Here is a 19,296-nt window from a genome sequence, read left to right on the forward strand (position 1 = left end):
ACTGCCTTATGACTTCACTCCCTCAATTAGACATCAGGTAAACTCATATGTAATCATAAACGGGCAGCCATGAGAGAAACTTCATCCAGAGATCACAAACTGTGGCGTGCCAGTGAATCCAGCTTTGAGATGAAAATCCTTGGAAACTAGCTTCCATCACTACCATTATTAATGGAGTTATTTGTTATGAAACATTTTCAAGCGAAGTAATCATAACTTCTACTGTAAGAACAGTCATGGTTTCTTTACCATATGATAACTACAGAAAATATAGGACATGCAGAAAGAAAAGATTTATTACAAATAAGCAACGAAAAAAAAAAGAACTAGTTAATGGAAAAATCAGCAATCTAAGTGACTTATGCTCTTATTGCCTGGAGGAGGTTTGGAGAAGACGAGGATTGGAAGTACAGTTAGAAACATTAGATTGGCAATCAGGAGATGTTTAGCCTATTTCTAGCTGTTGACCAGATTTTTTTATGTGTAGTGCTGGAGCAGAGCCAGCGTCAGCTCTAGGCAAAATGAACTTCTATGATCCAGCGACAAGTCAAGTCACGCTTGTGCAGATCGCTGCAGATGACTGGAGTTGCCGAGGTGGTCCTGAGGGCATCATTTAGAAACAGCAATGGATAGGAATAACCAGAGGTCTAATTTTGTTTACAGAAGAACCTGTTTTACTGATTATTATGAGAATCTAGTTTGATTTTTGGATCCAAATTTGAGTCTCACAGCCAGAAAAACTATGAAGCGTTTTTTTTTTTTTTTTTTTTTTTAAATGGGCATGTTTCCTAAGTAAACCACTGGAAGACATTAAGAAGTTCTGTGAGCAATGGGACACAGCCTAGTTGTATGAATTTTTGTCCTACATTCCCTACACTTTAGCAAAAATGCTGCACATCAGTTTTAAGATAACTAAAGCAAAAGTGAGATTTCAAGTGATGATAATAGAGCATATTTCTGCTGCATCTCAGACTCTCAGAAAGTACACAAAGCCTACAAATGTTTTGCCAATACAATGTGTGTAGCTAGTAATTAATTACTGTTAAAATCATAAACAAGACAGTGTATCATTTATTAATAGCCTTTGCATTTCAGTGGGTATACATACTGTTTGTTCCCTTCTTTTCAAACATAATCATGCAGTAGTTCTGCAGGAACAGAGTCCCAGTGAAAACACTCAATCTGCAGTGCAATCGTAGCTGTATTGGGAGTTTAGAAGACAGTTGAGTTTCGTTTTCTTGTCTCTCCGTTTGCATGTAGGAACAGAAGCTAGTGAAAGTCGTTTCAGATAAATGAAATCATTGTGGAAGCTGTACAAGTTCTGTGCTTCTAGTACTTTGTGTACACATTGTTTGGCTATTTTGTTTTGCCTTTTTCTTACTGTTTATACTTTTGTCTCCAATCCTGGAAACCCATGAGCATGTGCTTTTGTGTGCATGAATAGTTTCACTGATCTCCACAGTACCGGTCTACCTGTTAGTTATGCTAGGTACCCTAAAAATGAAATGTTAGGAGAAGGAGGGTCCTGATCCTGTGCTGGAAGGGAGACAGAATTGTTGCCATCACACAGGGCACAAGGGGCCTGTAGCAAACCCCCTCCTGCTGTGGCGGAAATAAAGCTGGCTTTAGCTTCCTTCCCCTAGTAAATCCACAACAGAATGTTATATTTTGCTTTTGGTTGCACCTAATATAGGGCAGTGAGTCTCAGTCCAGACAAGTGCTCATAGGTGCCACCGCACTGGCAGCAATGACCGTTATTGTCATGAAAACAGCTGCTGCAGTGCCATTACCTGCTGAGGAGTTCAATCACAGTTTGTTTTAACTGTAGTAAAAGTACGTAGTTGACACGGCGACATGTTCTGTGACACATGCCAATTGATTCGGTTTTCCACTGGAGGAAAGTCCTTGCTTCTTTGAAATCATGTGTAGCAGCTGTTCCTGCTCCACTGACGATGACAAGCGCATACCGAGCTGTAACTGTCTACACTGTTTGTCTTCCGTGATTTGGAAACGTTGTCCTGGTGTGAAGGGCTGCAACTCCATTGATTCAGTGTAGTTTAATCTGTCAGGGCTTATGGTTTCCTTGTAGAAACTCCCATGAGGCTTCTTCTGTTAAACCTTTTATTTAAAGCGGATGGTATTTTTCATGGACAGCTGATGAAATGAGTTTTATACAAGCTATAGAATGATATATTTGCTGGTGAAGGACTTGATTCTGCAAAGTGTATACTAAGCATGCAGGTACTGCTGTCAATTCCTACTGGACTACCTCTATCAGGAAAGTTAAGATTTTACTTAGTGTATTTGCTGAAGAAACCTATTGCTCTGCCCATCACTGCACTAAGACAGAATTAAGAGCATTTAAAGTGACTTGATTTGCAGTGCAACGGAACAATGTAGAATTTGATCGTGTCACTATAGAGAAGTTGGGAATTTAACAACTGATTAAAGAGCTCAGCTTGATTATTCATAATTTCGAAGCGAGTCAAAGAGATGCACAAATTAAAACCATGGACCTAATTCTTCTGAAGTCTAAGGTTATTAGATGTGGAGATAAACTTGCTTTCATTTTAATATTCTCTGTACTAAGGCTACTGCCATTCTAATAAGACTTCAAACAGTTTTATTGGCCTCACTAAGAGTAATCTGTTAAGTGGGCCATCTTTTAGTTTATGTAGCTTACATCCGGTTTATCACACATTAGTAACATTCCTATATGGACCTGGAACAAATGTTGGAAATTCACAGAAATATGTTGTAATACTTTTCTTATTTTTTTTATGGGTATTTACTTTTTAGGCTCACAGGTGCTAAAGATAGGTCAATTCAAATGTTATCTCATTATTCAGCTAATATATTGCTCTTTCCAGTATAATTGAGGGCTTATTAAGTGTTGGTTTAGGTCACTAACTGCTGCTCTTTCTTCCATTTTTAAGTAGGCTTGTGCTTTTGTAACCTGGATTCAGGAAGACAGTGAAACTTCCTGATATGTCTCTGAGTCAATGAGACTATCACCCCCTAGTGGCAGTTTATAACCATAACAGATGGGCTCATTTATTTCCTCCCCCCGCCCCGTTCTTCAACCAGTTAAAGTATTCAATTTCGGTAGACTAGCTCTAGAGAATGTCTTTATGTGGAAGTTTGAACTCAGTTTCAGATGTCTTAAGACATGCTCTACCCACTCATAAATTTTATTTAAAACTGGAGGTCCAAAGTCCAAAGATTGTTCATCTGTGAATAACGGATAAGGCTCAAATCTTTTGCCTTGCTGCTTTACAAATGGATGTGAAAAAAAAACCAGGACTCATGTTCTGAATGGAAGGATCTTCTGTTCATGTAGAAATTATCCATACCACCACATTACCATCCCCAGTTTTGATTCAACTTTGCAGACTATTTTCTCACTGGAGACATGTATAAATGAGAAACTGATCCTACAAAGCTTGCTTGGCTTCCAAGTCCATCTTTCAGTGCATGGACTGATGTGGTCACTGACAGTAAATGCCATATTCTTATTTCTTCTTATTGTCTTGGCATATATATCCATGGAAGACCAATTTTATGTCTCAAAATGTGAACGCTCTTCTGCAGTTCACAGCAGGCAGAATTCTGTTTCAAATAAATCTCTTTTCAGACAGGATTTTATATTCTAGGTTTCAGCTCATAGGTGTTTCTTGGGCTTATATTGGCAGTGTAAGTTTGTCAAATCAATTCAGCTACTTTTATTTTACTTAGAAGTTTAGTGAGTTTACTAAATGTAATTCTCATATATACTGTTGAGAAAACAGCTATAGTCAGGATCTGCACTTATATTTAATTCTGTAGATATCATGAATCCCTAGCCAGTTGAGTTAATTGATCAGCAGTTACCTCAAAGCACCTAGTGACAGGTTTAGTCTGTCGCTTAGGCAAGATTTTTAAACCAGAAAGTATTGGGATTATAGCAGTTCCAGAGTAAAACAAACCTGTATTGACAGCATATTTTTAGTCTTACTTATCTACAGCTACATGAGTCTTTTACACTTTTTGGAGATGTTTTCTTATTAGTGACTTAACCAGTATGGTTATTCTGGCAATTATTTCTAGTAGTCTAATTATAAATGCTAGTGCAGCTATTGCCTGACTGTTTATTCTGCAGCATATGGTTTATGTCAATATGTTATTTAAAAATAAAACAAGGAAAGAGTCCAGTTTTCAGTTGATTCTACATGAAGTAATTGCAACCTCACCGGAAAGTATATATCCATTGTTGCATTTATCTAGCAGGCATAACTACGCACATTATATCTTTTGGCTGATAATGCAGTTTAGATTGTCCACAGATACATCTACTTAAATCAATTGGTTTACATGTACTTGTCTATTATAGCAATCACACAGTGGATGTATTTATCTACGAATTAAAGTTCGGCTCCTGTAACTGTAAGTGAGGAACATTGGCTTTTTCTTCTTTACTAGCTTTATCTTTAATTACACTTACAGAGAGCCCTTAATGGGTTGTGAGATCCCATAATTGAGGTGGTAAGGTTAATGGGGCATCTTGTTATGCTACACATTTTTGTTGCAAATAATTTTATATATTAAATGCAGGAAATCTTTGCTGTAGGAAGGTGAGACAAGAATTTGAGTGGCTAAAGAAGGTGGGTCCAGCTAACGGCTGGTTGCAAAAATAAAGCTTAAGAACCATGAAAGCAGCTGCCTTTAGAGAATGACACAATTGTAAGATACAACCAGTATCTGAAATGTAGCAGTGAATGATTTTGTCTAGCAATGACAAATCTGAGGGAGTTAAAATAACAATGTTTAAAAACTGCACGTGATTATCTTAATTCACCCTGTAAAAGCCAGGAGGTGCTAATCTCCATTCAGTATTTTTTATGTATGTGACTGTACCTGCCACATCCAGATCTTTTGATCACGTCTGTGGCCGTGGAGATGCTGAGCATCGCCTCCACTTTCAGTGTAGAAATACAGTACAGAGACATTTTTTATACAGAGTAAGAACTGTGATCTACTCTATTCCCTGTCAGGATAGTTTCTGAGATGTTTTTTTGGCCAAGCAGTCCATTTGGTAAAGGCATAAGGTTATTTTCTCACGCAGTCACCATCCTTCTGAATTTACACTACAGGAACTGCTTGCAAGTTTGGTTACCAACCGTACTCCTCACTGTATCCTTTGGTGACCATCTGTCTCTCTCAGGATATTTCCAATGGTGGTGCAGTATGGAGAATTTCCTATGGAAGTGGCTGTTCTAAGCCAAAAACATCAAATGGGGCACTGTGAGACAGGCACGTGTAATCCTTAGGACACGCAATACTGCACATTCTCTCTTCCAAGGAAATTCTGTCAGCTAAAGGGGCAGTAGTTGCCTTACTCACCACACTCAGGCAAAGGCTATGCTTCCCTCCTTGCCACCAGTACTGATTATCTGTTTATTGCAAAGCATTTGATTTAAACCCTGAATTTGCTCACTGTGCCCTGTGATGTTTAGAGAATTGAAGAAACTGTGCTGCTAGAAAAGCAACATGTACTGTGCTTTTGTACAGTCCTGATTGTCAATAAAATGTAATTTAGCTAAAACAAAAGTAGTGATTGTCAATAAAGTACAATTTAGCTAAAACAAAAGGCATATTTCTGACAAAAAGCTTCCACAGTAGTAGAGGCAGTAGAAGTGATTCAGAAAATACTGACATTACTAAATCTGCAGGTTTAACTCTGATGTTCAAACTTTCAAACAGAATAGCAGCATGAGCAGTTGGCAATTGTAATGTTATCAGCTGAAAGCTGTGTTAAAGATCATTACCTAAACATGTTTCTGCTACTGTGCTTTGACCAAACACACACTCCTACACACACAGAAATCTGTATGCCAAACCTGGTGTGAAAAAGGTTGCCACAGAAACCCTTCTGTGTGTATTGAGCACCTTTCTTTATCATTTGCACATGGAATAGACAGAAATGCGTCTTTTAACAGCCAGATCATCCATCCACAGGATGTAAGCAATTCCATGGGATATGATGGAGCTTATTTTAAAAAATAAAGACAGAACTAAATGTAGCATGTAATCATTTAGATCAAGACTGGAGGAAAAATGGTCCTGTTCAATGAAATGCACAGGAAACATTGAGGAGACCAGAATATAACTTTTGGGATTGTTAAACAAAGAGAGAAATAAAACCAACACAATTTCTCTCATTTTACATTAGAATTTTGAATTTCCAGAACTACCAGGGTGTTCATTTTGTACTTTACCAAAGTGCCACATACACAGCTAGGGAACTAACAGGAGGTTTGGGGTTTGATGTAACTCGCAGAGTTAGCCGAAATCCACAAGTGTGCAATGTATATAGAGAAAAACTGTTCACACAGTTACTTAAAGCTGCTTAACAGCTTAAAATGATAAAAAGTCCTTAACACAATTTAAGAACTTAAACCACTTAAACTGTTTGAAGCAGCTTGTGAGTTTGAAGAGTTTTGGTGGGGGTGAGAGAGGCATCCCTGCTGAACTGCAGCCCTGGGGACAGAGCTCACAGGCTCCCACGCAGTGTGTCCTGGCAAAGGGGCTCTTTTGAAGACAAACTTGGGAGGCCTGGAGGTGATGTGACGGAGAAGATGGAAGAGTTTTCTATATATGTTTTATACAGTATATGTATATGCCCAGATAGCTTTGCTTTAAATAGTGTTGCACAGAATCTTACAGGGATGTGAGGTGTAAGCAGTGGCATCCCCCCAGTGAAACAGGGAAGAGGGTGGCAGAAAAATATTGGCTATGACAAGTCTTCAGCTGTGGAAGACAGCTTCAGCTCAAGGGCCAAGAGAAAGCTCCTCAGGAGCATGGTGAAGAAATCTTCTGCAAGAGCTGCAAGGCAAAATGTTTTGCTTTCATCACTACAGGAGTTGGAGGCAGGTGCAGGTGGCATGAGCGGGCCTTTCAGATGTTTTAAGAAGGATTTTTATTTTCCTGAAAGATTGTTTTTGGGAAAAAAGAAATGGGGGAGGTGGGGGGTGCAGAACTTGTGTTAGTTTGGCTGATCTCAAACAGTGTTAGTCAGTTGCTCATATCAGAGGCATGTCATTGTTATTATGTGAAGTTACACATTTATAAAACATAAAATAAACAATTATTTAAACCATTATTTGTGAGATCCAGTTTGGTCCCTGCTGCCCCATGTGGTGGTCAATGGTTGAATGTGTGGTTGTGTGTGTGTATGCTCAGATGAAAAAACGGTGGCACTGCACAGAAGCAATACTTGAGGAAAAAGGAAGGAGGCACAGGAACAGAATGAACGTCTGGAGGTGGAAAACAGCTAGGATGATTCTTCTGATGGCAGTGATGCCACCTTAAATGTTTTGAAACTTGGCCTGGTTTTCATTGATGCAAGCAGTGATTTACACTTTTCTCTGCAGAAAAGGCTGTAAAACAGGAGTGAAATACATTCTGTACAATTTGAAAATAAATGGTGCATTCACAGCCACTCATGTTGAGGCTCATTTACACTTCCAGAGTGGTATGATGAGTAAATGAAAGTTAGCCCTGTGTGTGAATGAAAAATGCCTGTTTTACCAGAGGCTATGAAGAGATAGAGGGAGAGAGACTTAATGGAAATTGGAAGCAAGGCTTTTATTTGATTGTTTAAAACAGTCCTATTGATTTGGAGCCAAATGGAGTATTGGTATAACTGCAAACTAATTGCACTGAATTCTGCAAGGTATTTCTGGTGATGCCAATGGGGCTGGGAGTTTAAATTTATAATCTGAGTTTTTCCTGTGCTCAAGTAAGTCTTTATTGCACTACATTCTTGGGCAAACTTGGCATCGTAATATTTAACATGGATGTTAACTGTCCAAAAAAAAAATATATATATTTACTGGGATGAAGAAGAGCTTGGGTATAGTTAAATTTGTGTCAACCTCAATAGAATTAAATGACTCCTTGGTTTTCTTCTATGATGAGGAAAGAGCTATGCAAAAGTTACTCGGTGAGGGTAAGTGCTAACTAATGACAGACATAGAAAGAAATTATTTAATGAATGAAATCTTGGTAATGTACTACATAAAACTAATACCTTAATATTGCTTGAATTTCAGAACGTTTCAGGATCTGTCCAAACAAATGGATATATCTTATGGTACAGTCAGGGATTCAGCAGTGTATGAATACTTCAAAGCAAAAGGGACCAACCCTTTGGAACAGGATAACACATTTGCTGAACTGTGGAGGACTATCAGTAAGAATAATGGGGCAGATAACTGTGTATCGAACCCTTCTGAAGGCATCAGGAAGGTAAGACTGGAACACAGGGGTTTTAATTTAATTTTTGTGCTGTATCAATATTGTTTGCATGAAGCTAGTAATGTTAAGTCATAGGAAAGCAACTACATAATATTTTTTTTTTTAAAAATCCCTATCTAAAGTTCCTTTTAGTAACCTAATGGCAGGTAAGAATCATACTTTGGGGTCATGGTTTTAAATTTAAGTATTTTGGCTCTGCTTAAGTCTTCAGTGTGTAAGTCTTCCTTTGGATCTGGCCATAAGGTTTCTCGGTTTCTTGTGAGCTCTGATAATACTATTTTCAAAGTCATTCTTTACATTATCCAGTTACTGACTCTTGTCCTTTGCTCATTTGAGTAATTTTTTTTCTGAGTTGGTGGATTGAACTTATTGGAAACACGAGTAAGAATCAAGGGCTTCACTGAACATATACTCATGTCTCTTAGAACAGAAATTTAATGCAAGATTTCCTTTCTTTATTCCAGACTTTTAAAAATGCATATACTCTTTTACATGTCACTGTGCTTTCACCTAATTTTTATTTCTTTCAAACATGACTATGTATTTTTTTTGGAGAAACTGAGCATTTATATGGTATTCAAGGACTGATATATAACAGCTTGGGATCCTACATCCTTGTAACAAGTCCTGTGATAAACAGCCCTGGTTCAGATCATGCAAATACAAACATCCACACTTTCTCACTTCTAGTCTGCCTCTCTTCTCTGCCTCCCATCTTGTAGCTCACCAAAAGTGGATAGTAAATAATATCAAACGGCATGTGTCCAGGAATATGCTACAGCAGAAGGGATGCAGACATGGCGAAAGTTTAATGTGCTGCTCCTTCAGTGAAGTGTCCTCTTTATTTGTCAATTGATTTTTTTCATAAAACAAGCTAACATCTGTTATTAACATAGTGATTGAGCAGAGTTACTCTGTTGTCAGAGAAACACTGTTTCTGAATAAATACATTACTAGTTCTTTATGCTTTTCTAAGTCGGAAATAATAAAATGGATGGGGCCTCATTTTTTTTTTTTTTTTTTTTTGAAACCTTTTCTGAACAGAGGGAAAGCATCTGAAATTTAACAGTGCCATAAGGGGCATGAACACAGTAACATAGGCCATCCCATTTTCCAAATCAAAGTATTTTAACATAAGATTCCCAACTACTTGTGTAACTTTTGGACAAAATCTTTATACAAACACTCTTGTGTCTTCTCAGTATTTAGTCAATAGTTTTGGTTCACCCTGCCTTTTCTTCCATCTTTCTTTCTTCCTCAGTACAAAGTAGAGCTCTGGCAATAGTGAAGTCTGTGGTGTGTTGCTCAGCAATTTAAGAGACTTTGTTAGCTTTTAAAGGAGGTAGAAATAGAGACATTAAGTACTTCTCTATGTACCCTAGCATTAAAACCAATAATAAAACAGTTTACCTTAGAAAAATGAACACTATTCTACTTTTTTTTTTTCCTTTTTTACCGTTCTTATGTCAGTGGATGCTCTTTAGCCATGAGATTGTAACTACTGTTATTCTGTAAGCCTGCTGCATGCTGCCATTTGTGATAGCTAAATTTGCCTAAGCCAGAAATGTAACTGTAGATTGGCAGGCTGTTTAGAGTACCAATTATATTGTCTGGCAGCTCCATCCTGTCTATGTGATAATAACTTTTCATATTAAGTTTGATTTCAATATTGTAGGGTGATTTTTATATAACTTGATCAGCTCATTCAATTAATGTCAACAATAGCCAAATTAATTTCAGTCCTCAAAGCTGACCAAGGCTGCTATTTGATTAGACATCTACATAAACTGGACTTAACAGTTAATAACATTGTCAACTAATCTGTTGTGTTTATAGTTCAAATGTCGCTCTTCCTAGCTCATTGAGCTCTTTGAATAAACAGTCAAGTTTTCCATGTCAAATATTGCAGCTAGAAATTCTGTTTTTTCTAAAGGAGAATTTATGTCAGTGAAGGAAATGGGACTTTCCATCTGTAAACCTGCTGCATGAAAGAGATGTAAATGTGCCTTAAAAACTTATTTCATAAGAAATGGAAAATCTAAATCTCTCTAGCATAAAAAGATCCCTAAAACATTTTTCTGAATAAAGACTTGCCTAACACAATGCGAAAAAAAATATCACTATTACCTTTTATCCCCGCCTTCCCCTTTCCATTTTCTTCAGACAGCACCACGGTTCAGCTGCAGTTACAAACAGCAATGCTGCTTCAATGCAAAACAGGAGCATACTGCTTATTTATGGTACGGGCAGGTATTTCAGATATTTGTGCCTGTTCCGTTTACCTCTCTCCATTTCCCGGAGATTTTTGTACTACCTTTGACTGCCTAAAAACAAAAGGATAATAGTGGAAGAAAGTCCTGAAAGCTTTTGTGGCGTTTGGTTGCCATGGCAGTGGTCTCTCTTCAGACACAGCACAGTCCCTGTAGCCTCAGTGACCATCTCCCATTGCCAAGGCACAGCTTTTGCAGCACTGGTAGAGCCACGGAAAGGGCATTAATGCTCTGCAAAGTCACCTAAGCAACAGAAGGGTGTTTCAGAGCAAGGGGGGCAAGTTGCTTTTGTTGTACTCCCAAGGCAGTTGAAAGTCGTCATTGCAGATGGAAAACATCCTCCTATTCATAAAAGTCTCCGCACAGCATAAGAGAAGGTTACCAGACAAATCACTAGTCCATACAAAAAGCTGTTTTGCCACTTGAGTTTTCTGGTACTATAACAAATGAGGATTGACTAACGCTGCCATATGGAAAGTTTATTTCTGGGTCTAGCCACAGCCAGGATCCCCAAGAAGCATACAGTGGGTAGCTCCTGCTGTCTTATACTGGGTGGACGTTGGTACTGGAATCACACACATTTCTAAGCCATTTGTAAATCTCAGCAAACTGTTTGCGTAAGACCCAGTGGCACTCTGTTCTGGGTAATTATTAATTACCACAACACATATAATAACCTGTGGCTTTTTTCATTGTGGGCAGCCGTTTTTGCTTTGAAAGAATTAAGTGATATGATCCCATATATATCTTTTATATATATACATAGGAGAATTAAACTGTTATTGTTTTATGTTTTAAAAGCCTTGCTTTAGAGGACACTGTTTGTTCCCCTGTCCAATCAATTTGGTGCCAAAATTTCTCTGAATCCTTTCATTTCTTCCTGTCTATCACTTTTGATGAAAGTGATCAAAACCAAATAGAGTACAAAATGTGAATGTATCATCAATTTAGGCAATGGCACAGTAAGAGTTTATTCCTTCCGTTTTTTGCTTCCTTCATGAAGTTTCTCTCCCATAATGAATACTAAACGTTAAATCAGACTGTTTCTTGTTGAACAGTCACCTCTGTTCATTTTTATTTTGAGAGTAAATTTAATTTAAAAGTTCAATGAGTAAGATTTTTTTTTTAACTATTTTCCCCAATAATTTATTGTCCACAATGAATTTTGTATTGTGAATTGTGGTTGCTCATCCATATGTTTTCATGGGTCCTCATAAATTTCTCTATTTCTTCACCTATCAGCCTTTGAAGTAAAAGCAAATGCTTCCTTAAAGTCTGAATATATTACATCCTGTAGTGGCTCCTTAATGATATTAATTTTTAAATAATTTGAACAGGATTAAATGGCATGTTTTCTTTTTATTAGAACTGTGTTGCTTCTCTTAAAGCACTTTTTTATAGCTAATAAATGTTATCCAAGCATGTTTTTGAAGTACTCCACTAATGCCAATGTAAAGGTCACTTTTTGATATTTCTGTGGTACCAGCCATATAATGGGATCAGCTACAGTGACACTCTGTTCTGGCAGTAAATTAATGATGAATGTTGCATTATTCAGGCACTTTTGTCTTTAGTATGGTAGTTCATAAGTTTCAGATAAATCACAGACATATCAGTGGTTGATCTCAAATTCTTTTTTTTTCAAGTTATTATTGTTTGTTGCCATGGTTTCTTTGAAAAACCGTTGGTTTACCATCAGGAAGCCAGGATCCTTTGAACAATATTCTTCCATCTCCCTTCATGTTGAAGAGTGACAGTATGAGATTGCTTACTGCTTTTCTGAAGTACTACTATCTCTTTGTGGCCCTTCTTGTATCTAGGAAGCACTCTTCCTTAGCCTTTTAATGTTTTATGATTGTGAAGAAGAAATATTTTTAATATAAGTTTTGCCTAGGAGGTTCTTCTTGTCTTAAATCTGTTTTCTTAAACCTCTTCAACCAAAGATAAATCTGGTATCTTTAGTGTAAACCACCATAGTGGTTCCACCTGGGTGGAATAAATGAGCACTGCTTTGGCCAAATTTCTGTTAAAAGAGGTTTTTGAAAGTTTAACCGAGCTATTTTTGGTTTGTTCTGCAATATGCCTTCATGCTAAGTGTTGCAATAAGGCCATAGCAAAGGAGCAAACTATGAAAGCCAATTAAAAGTCTAAAGTATAAATTTTAGCTTACTATTCTATGTTTCATTTCAGTCATTTTTTATTCAAGCTATCTTACCTATTCTTTGCTGATGTTTGCCACATTCCCTTTTACCATCTCTCTCTATATATTATTTTTGCAATGATGTCTTATCACTAGAACATTTTTATTCTATTTTGGGCCTTAAAAATATAGAATGCAGGCATTAGATGGCTGAGCTGTGAATGCAAGAGCCTGAGGATATGGATCTTTGCTATATTGTGATCAGGACTCAGTTGCATGGGTAGGTACCTCTGTGTCATACGCAACTAGGGAACTTTGATATGTTTCCTGCTCATACACCCCATGGGTCAGTACCAGGTGTTTTCTGTAATTCTTAGTCTTCCTGCCTCCAGTACTCCTCTGGCCTGGAAGGTATGTATGGTAGGTATGCACATGCACGTGCATGCATTGTTTCATGTGAAAAAACTGAAAAGTTTAAACTACTTTTAAAAAGTTTTTGATGGATTTTTGGTTGAAAATAAGTGTGAATTTGAGTTTATTTGGCTTTTACTGCTTGCCTAGTTCAGGTATATAAAGAGTAAATATATCTTAAACATGTATGTGTGTGGTTGTGTCTTGCACATACGCTTTTCAAAGTTTGTCGATTTTTCTTTAAATTGAACAAATGATACTGCTTAGCTGTCACAGCAGATATTAACAGGGACGTGAAGGATGCTGAATTTAGACAGCAACTAAACATTTGGTCATAAGGAAGCTTTCCATGCAATGAACACACTAACAGCACAAGGTTTCCACTCTTCAGAGAAGAAAATTAAGCAAAGAAATTAAGAAAATTTTGAAGAGACAAATATTCCCTTAGAAGAAAGGGATCTCTGGAGATTCTGTTTCAGGCAATCAGAAAGTGGAAACAGTTTTACTTCCAGTATTTCTGGGAGTTAATAAGTATGCAAAACTAAGAGTTTAAAACTCAGATTCCTGTTTCTGCTAAAATGATCAGGCTGTTAGGGAAATAATGCTCTACAGATGTGATGGCACTGGATAGAATGATTTCTGTCATTAAAAAATATAAAATTGATATGAAGAGACCTGGTAGAATTTGTTTATTGATCATTTACAGTTGTAGGACACAATTTAGGATAGCAACATTGCAAATGCAAGACAAGTAGACCTTTTCAAAAGATCTGCTATCCAACATTGAAAGTCACTGTACAAAGCTCTTCTATACAAAGTAACATACAGAAAACTGAGGCTTGAAAAGCAGAATCGATCATGTGATTTTTCTCTAGACATTGCCTTATAATTGAAATAAAATCTTTGAGGAAGAATATGTTCCTCAAGTATTACTAAGGAAAAGATGAGGAATATATGACATGTTGTCAGTGTTCTTCTCTAAATTGTAAATTTGAAAAGATGATTTACAGAGCCAATCTGAAACAACTAAAAATTACATCTTTTTAAAACAAGCAAACAAGCATACAAAAAAAAAAAAGAAAACAACAGAAAAATGCAAGACACATTTTAGCACAGTGATTTAGGTCAAATCTTTTCTGGGTTTCCTGTTTCTGTATATCCATCAGGCAATTTTTTTTTCTCTAATAACAGGGATTTTGAATAAATTCTGTGTTTGGTCCCATGAGTACATATTTTTAACGCACTTGAACTTGGACAGTTTTCTGTCATAGGGCGCAAAAGCCTATGTACTATTTACCATGGCACACAACCTGCCTAAGATGTGCAAAAATAGGGCTTTTGATGGTCCTTTCCTGCCAGCAACACCAGTGGGCCTGATGCTCATTGCCTGTTGTCCCTAACCAGGTAGGAGGCCTATCAGCACCATCACAGATGTGAAAGCATAAAATGTGAATCATTAAAGCCCATCACAGGAAGAGCAGGAGACAAGATGCAGAGATTTGCTGCTAACAACCCAGTTAGTTATGGGTACATGATCATTCAGAAAATCCCTTTGAAAAGCACATTTTAGGCTTCCAAGAATGTAGGTTGCTGGCTGAATATAGGCTAGATGCCTTGAGGAATCACTCCCTTGCCATCCTTAATTTTTTACGCATCCTTGTGTTGGTAGGTTATGAAGTCTTTTCTAGCTGTTGCACATAGTAAAAAAGTGATTTGTTTATTCTTTCTGTTCCTCCTTTGTGCCACCATTATCATTTTAGGTAGACAGCCAGGTATAGTATTTCAATGCAAATGTGGAAGCCTTGCTCTGGTCTGGCTTTATATAGTGACATTGAAGTGAGAGTTATTTTTATAAGCATGCTAGTTTAATAAATTGTGTCAGCTAAATCAATGCATGATTTTAACAGTAGAGTCCTGTGGCTCCTATTTGAATAACTCCTGTAAGGCCCATACTGTAGTTTAGATTTTAATGATGTTTTGTACTAGTATAGCAATAGTTGTCTGAGGCTATACGCATTAATTGCTGTTACTCTGAACTGAGCAAGGAGGTGACAAAGGAGAAAGTGTGGACAGACCCACAGTGGTGGCATGCCTTTAACAAAAAATTATTTTCAAAGTGGTCACTACAGACTAATTTAAATCTTACCAAAGAGGAAGGATTTAACATTTTTACTCTTGTTTAATTCAGAAGCAAATAAATTTGGGGATCTTTGATTGCCTTGATGCAGTTAAAAGGGAAGTGGGGGAAAGAGGTAGATTGTGGCAAGCAGCTTACAGAAAATGCAAGCAACATACGTTTAATCTTTGTTTCCCTGGATTCTACCTGCCAGAAGATAACTCACCCATCTATTTATTGTCATGTTTAAACAACTGTCAGGGACTTCAGAAAGCTATGGTTTATGTCAAAGCATAGTGAAGTAAAATTATCTTAATTGCTCAAGTGAGGAATCCAATATAATAAAATAACTAAGGAAGTCTTACAGGCTTACAGGTGAATTCAAAACTGAGCTTACACAAAAATGGAAAATATGCGGAAGGATGAGCTAATTCCATGTCAGAGCTGCAGCCATTTGCTAGGGCAGCTTGGTGATTCAGTTCCCATAAAGAAATATATGCAGGACTTCAGCTCCCTGCCTTGCTTTGTTCTGACCTAAAGAAAGATCTGGAATCACCCTAAGTTGTTGTTTTTTTTTTTTTTTAAAAAAAAAAAAGGCTTGGAAGTTGACATTCATGCATACTCATTTATTTGCATTAGATGTTCCAGCCCATCTGTTCCATTGTGTTCTGTATGTTCACTAGAGACTTAAAAACTTACTACTTAAAGTAATCATTGTTTTCCTAATATATTTAAGCAAATAAAATGATGACTTTTTTCTTTACTGAATCCCTATCCAGAGATGTTTCTTACATCTTCTGTTAAGTCAAGTGATTTACATTCATCATATGCACTGCATGCAGGCATTGGTTTGAATCCCAATCAAGGCTGACATTTAAGGACATTTGTGTGGGTCTGTGCTAACATAAAACAATATTTGTCCCAAAACTGAGATAACAGGAGATGCTGGTGACTCTTCTCATCTGTGGAAAAAAAAGAAGGAACTCTTTAAGCTCAGAGCACGCCTTTTGCTACAGGACTAACATAGCTTTTGGAAGGGGCTTTGATTTATTTACACGTTTATATGAGGAAAGATGCAAACTTACCATTTCAATGACTGTGATGACTAGAAGGCATGACTTAGTGCTCATACTGTACCCATCTACTTACACAAATGTATGGAACTGGTCACATTCCATGTCTCCTGCAAAACATACATCAAATTTTATCAGCTAAGGCAATTAATAACCTGTTATGTGAGCCCTGCCTATACTTACAGTTGGCTATGTTATCCTGTGTATTCCTATTAAAAATGGTAGACATTTTAGAGAGGTTTGAAGTAGATGAGGTACTGCTGGGAGGGAACAGCATTAGAAATGTCCTAAGATGTTGGAGGTCTACAGATAAACTGACCTAATGAAATACCACCATGGAGTAATGACAAGCTCAGGGTTTGTTTGTTTGCTTCGGTTTCGTCCTACATAGAAATGTAGTTTAGATTGTGTTATGTTCATGTTGTATTTACAGGCAAAGAAAGGAAACTATGCATTCCTGTGGGATGTGACGGTGGTGGAATATGCCGCGCTGACGGATGATGAATGCTCTGTGACAGTCATTGGAAACAGCATCAGCAGCAAAGGATACGGGATAGCACTCCAGCATGGAAGCCCCTACAGAGATCTTTTCTCCCAGAGGTAAACTGAAGCAAAGCTTGTTTATAGGATTCATCTCTACAACCAGGAACCATCTGTGGTTCACATTAATTTTGGCAATTATTGAATAAAGGACAGTAAATAAGTGACAGCAGAGAGGTTATCAGTTCAGGCTTTAACAAAGCTGCTACTTCTGCACCATGTGCATCTGCTTAGGGAGGATGGGGCTGGAGGTGGTGTGTGGCCTCATGCCTCCAGGCATCACTGCCTCTGGCAGAAGAAGGACTGATGTCCTCAGAGCTTTGTGTGAGCTAGGAGAGAGACTGAAGAGGGTTCTTTGATTCATGGTACATTTTGCAGGCTATGAAGCAATCTGTTGCTCCGTAGAGTAAGCAATAATGCCCTGGTTTACCCTTTAAGGTGGAGAGGCAGGTTGAAGACTCACAACAGTACAGGAAAACAAGAATTGCTGAGTATTGCATGGGATTGCTGAGACTATGAGGCTATAAGACTATGCCATTTAGTGATCTCTGAGCTAGCAGCTAGGAATATCTTTTTTCATGTGACTGAGTACACCAAAATGAAGACATGCAGTTGTGCAGGCATGTGTGGCCTTAGCAGAAGGTGAGCGGGTGCTCTGCTCCAGGCAAGGAGCTGAAGCAAGATTTCCTCGTCTCACTCCTTCTGAGTAAAACTCCAGCTGTATAACCAGAGACAAAGCTGCCTCAAGAGAAAAGATTGCTAGTAAACAGCTAAAACAATTACCAAACCAAACCCAAAATTAATTCATGGAGGGAAGGGACACTTCACAAGAGACAAAACAATGATTAATTAGCAAGTGCTAACACAATAATTCAGGCAAGAAGTAACAGCACTGAAGTAAAATCCTTTTGAATAAACTACATTTGCTGAAGTAAATAAGTTGGTTGCTGCTTAAACAGATTCGTATTGTGGCACACAAATAGTAGCATGTTTAGTCTCATATGATTGTGCAATTATTCTGGGAGAGCAGCAGTGGAGTGAGTTGAGTATTGTCCTACTGGGACCAGCTGTTGCAGCTGAATGTAGCTAAACCAACCATGACTAACTGGAATATGGTGATTTCCCTTGGAAATGCTTCTTGCATTGCAGTGGACTTTTTGGCAGTCTCTTCTTTTTTCCTAAAGTTACCCAGTGGAGTTTACCTGCTACTGTGAGTAGAAAGAAATCCTCGTATAACAGAGTTTCAGAATAAGAATACTACACGGTGGTAGTGGTGGTAGAATGGAGTTTTGAATTGTGGGGTGGTAGATGTAAAAGTTATGTGACATACAGAAAAGACCAGAAAACTGTGAAAAGGTATCATTGAAAATCTAATACTTGTCTTTTGAAATTTCTGCAGGATCCTAGAGTTGCAAGCAAGTGGAGATTTGGATGTTCTTAAACAGAAATGGTGGCCACGGATGGGACGTTGTGACCTGAATAGCCATACCAACGCACAGACAGATGGGAAGGCACTCAAGCTTCACAGTTTTGCGGGCGTTTTCTGCATTTTAGCAATAGGCCTTCTTCTTGCATGCTTGGTGGCAGCATTGGAGTTGTGGTGGAACAGCAACCGTTGTCATCAAGAAACACCGAAAGAGGTCCATAACTTTTATTCTTATCACAATTAAAAGTAGAAAACACAAAAGTTGTGGGATTTTAGGTGCTCTCATACAATAAATTTGATTTATTTTGATTCGCCATACTAAGCTTTGCATATAACTTTTTGGGTGGTTGTTTCTAAGCAAATAAAAAAAAGCAAAATGTGTCTTTTGTGCACATGGAAGGTGCCAAACTGGCAGCCCGGGAGACTAAAGTCCTCTATTTATAGAGCAGATACAGCATGGGCAGCAGCAGTGCAAACTTCCCCACATTGCCCCACCAATGTGCCTCAACCCTGACCTGGAGAGACCACCTTTAGGGATAAGAGAGTAGTTCAGAAACATGCCCTCGGCCTCTCTGCTGTGAGTGATGGGGAGGCCAGTTATGGGCACCCCGTTGTGCCATCCGTGGCAGTGTTTTCTCTGATCTGAGACCCCATCCATTGGCTGTGAAAACCATGTCCATCCTGTGCAGGCTCTGCAGCTGCCACCCAGTTGGTAGCTGTTTTCCATCATGGCTGACCGAGGATGAGTTTTAAGAGGTACATGAGCAATTAAAAATAAACCAGCTAGTTATTAATTGAATAAGCCATATTGCCATCACACTGTTTAAATGCTTCTTTTCTTTTAAAATCAGTTTTATTTCTAAAAGTAGGAGCCTCTGAGTAAACTAACCTTCATATGACATATTTTACCCAGGAAAATACAGCTGAGAATTTCTTGGAAGTTTTCATGCATAGCAGCAAGTAATAGTTATCAATGCTATGATAGAATAATCAGTCCATACTCAGATCTGTCTTGCATGAAGCCT

At 37.9% G+C, this 19,296-nt stretch overlaps 1 protein-coding gene across 2 annotated transcripts in view; it reads left to right on the forward strand.

Moving 5' to 3' along the window:
* The window catches only part of GRID1 (glutamate ionotropic receptor delta type subunit 1), a 553,612-nt gene that overhangs the window by 516,821 nt on the left and 17,495 nt on the right, over window positions 1-19,296 (forward strand). For both annotated transcript variants that reach the window (XM_086466670.1, XM_086466671.1), the window contains exons 13-15: window positions 8,091-8,286; window positions 16,739-16,905; window positions 18,245-18,485. In XM_086466670.1, the coding sequence (XP_086322796.1) occupies window positions 8,091-8,286; window positions 16,739-16,905; window positions 18,245-18,485 (604 nt within the window). The remainder of the gene's footprint in view (window positions 1-8,090; window positions 8,287-16,738; window positions 16,906-18,244; window positions 18,486-19,296) is intronic.

The sequence above is a fragment of the Leptosomus discolor genome, chromosome 6 (assembly GCF_034619465.1).
Source record: "Leptosomus discolor isolate bLepDis1 chromosome 6, bLepDis1.hap2, whole genome shotgun sequence".
Taxonomy (NCBI): domain Eukaryota; kingdom Metazoa; phylum Chordata; class Aves; order Leptosomiformes; family Leptosomidae; genus Leptosomus; species Leptosomus discolor.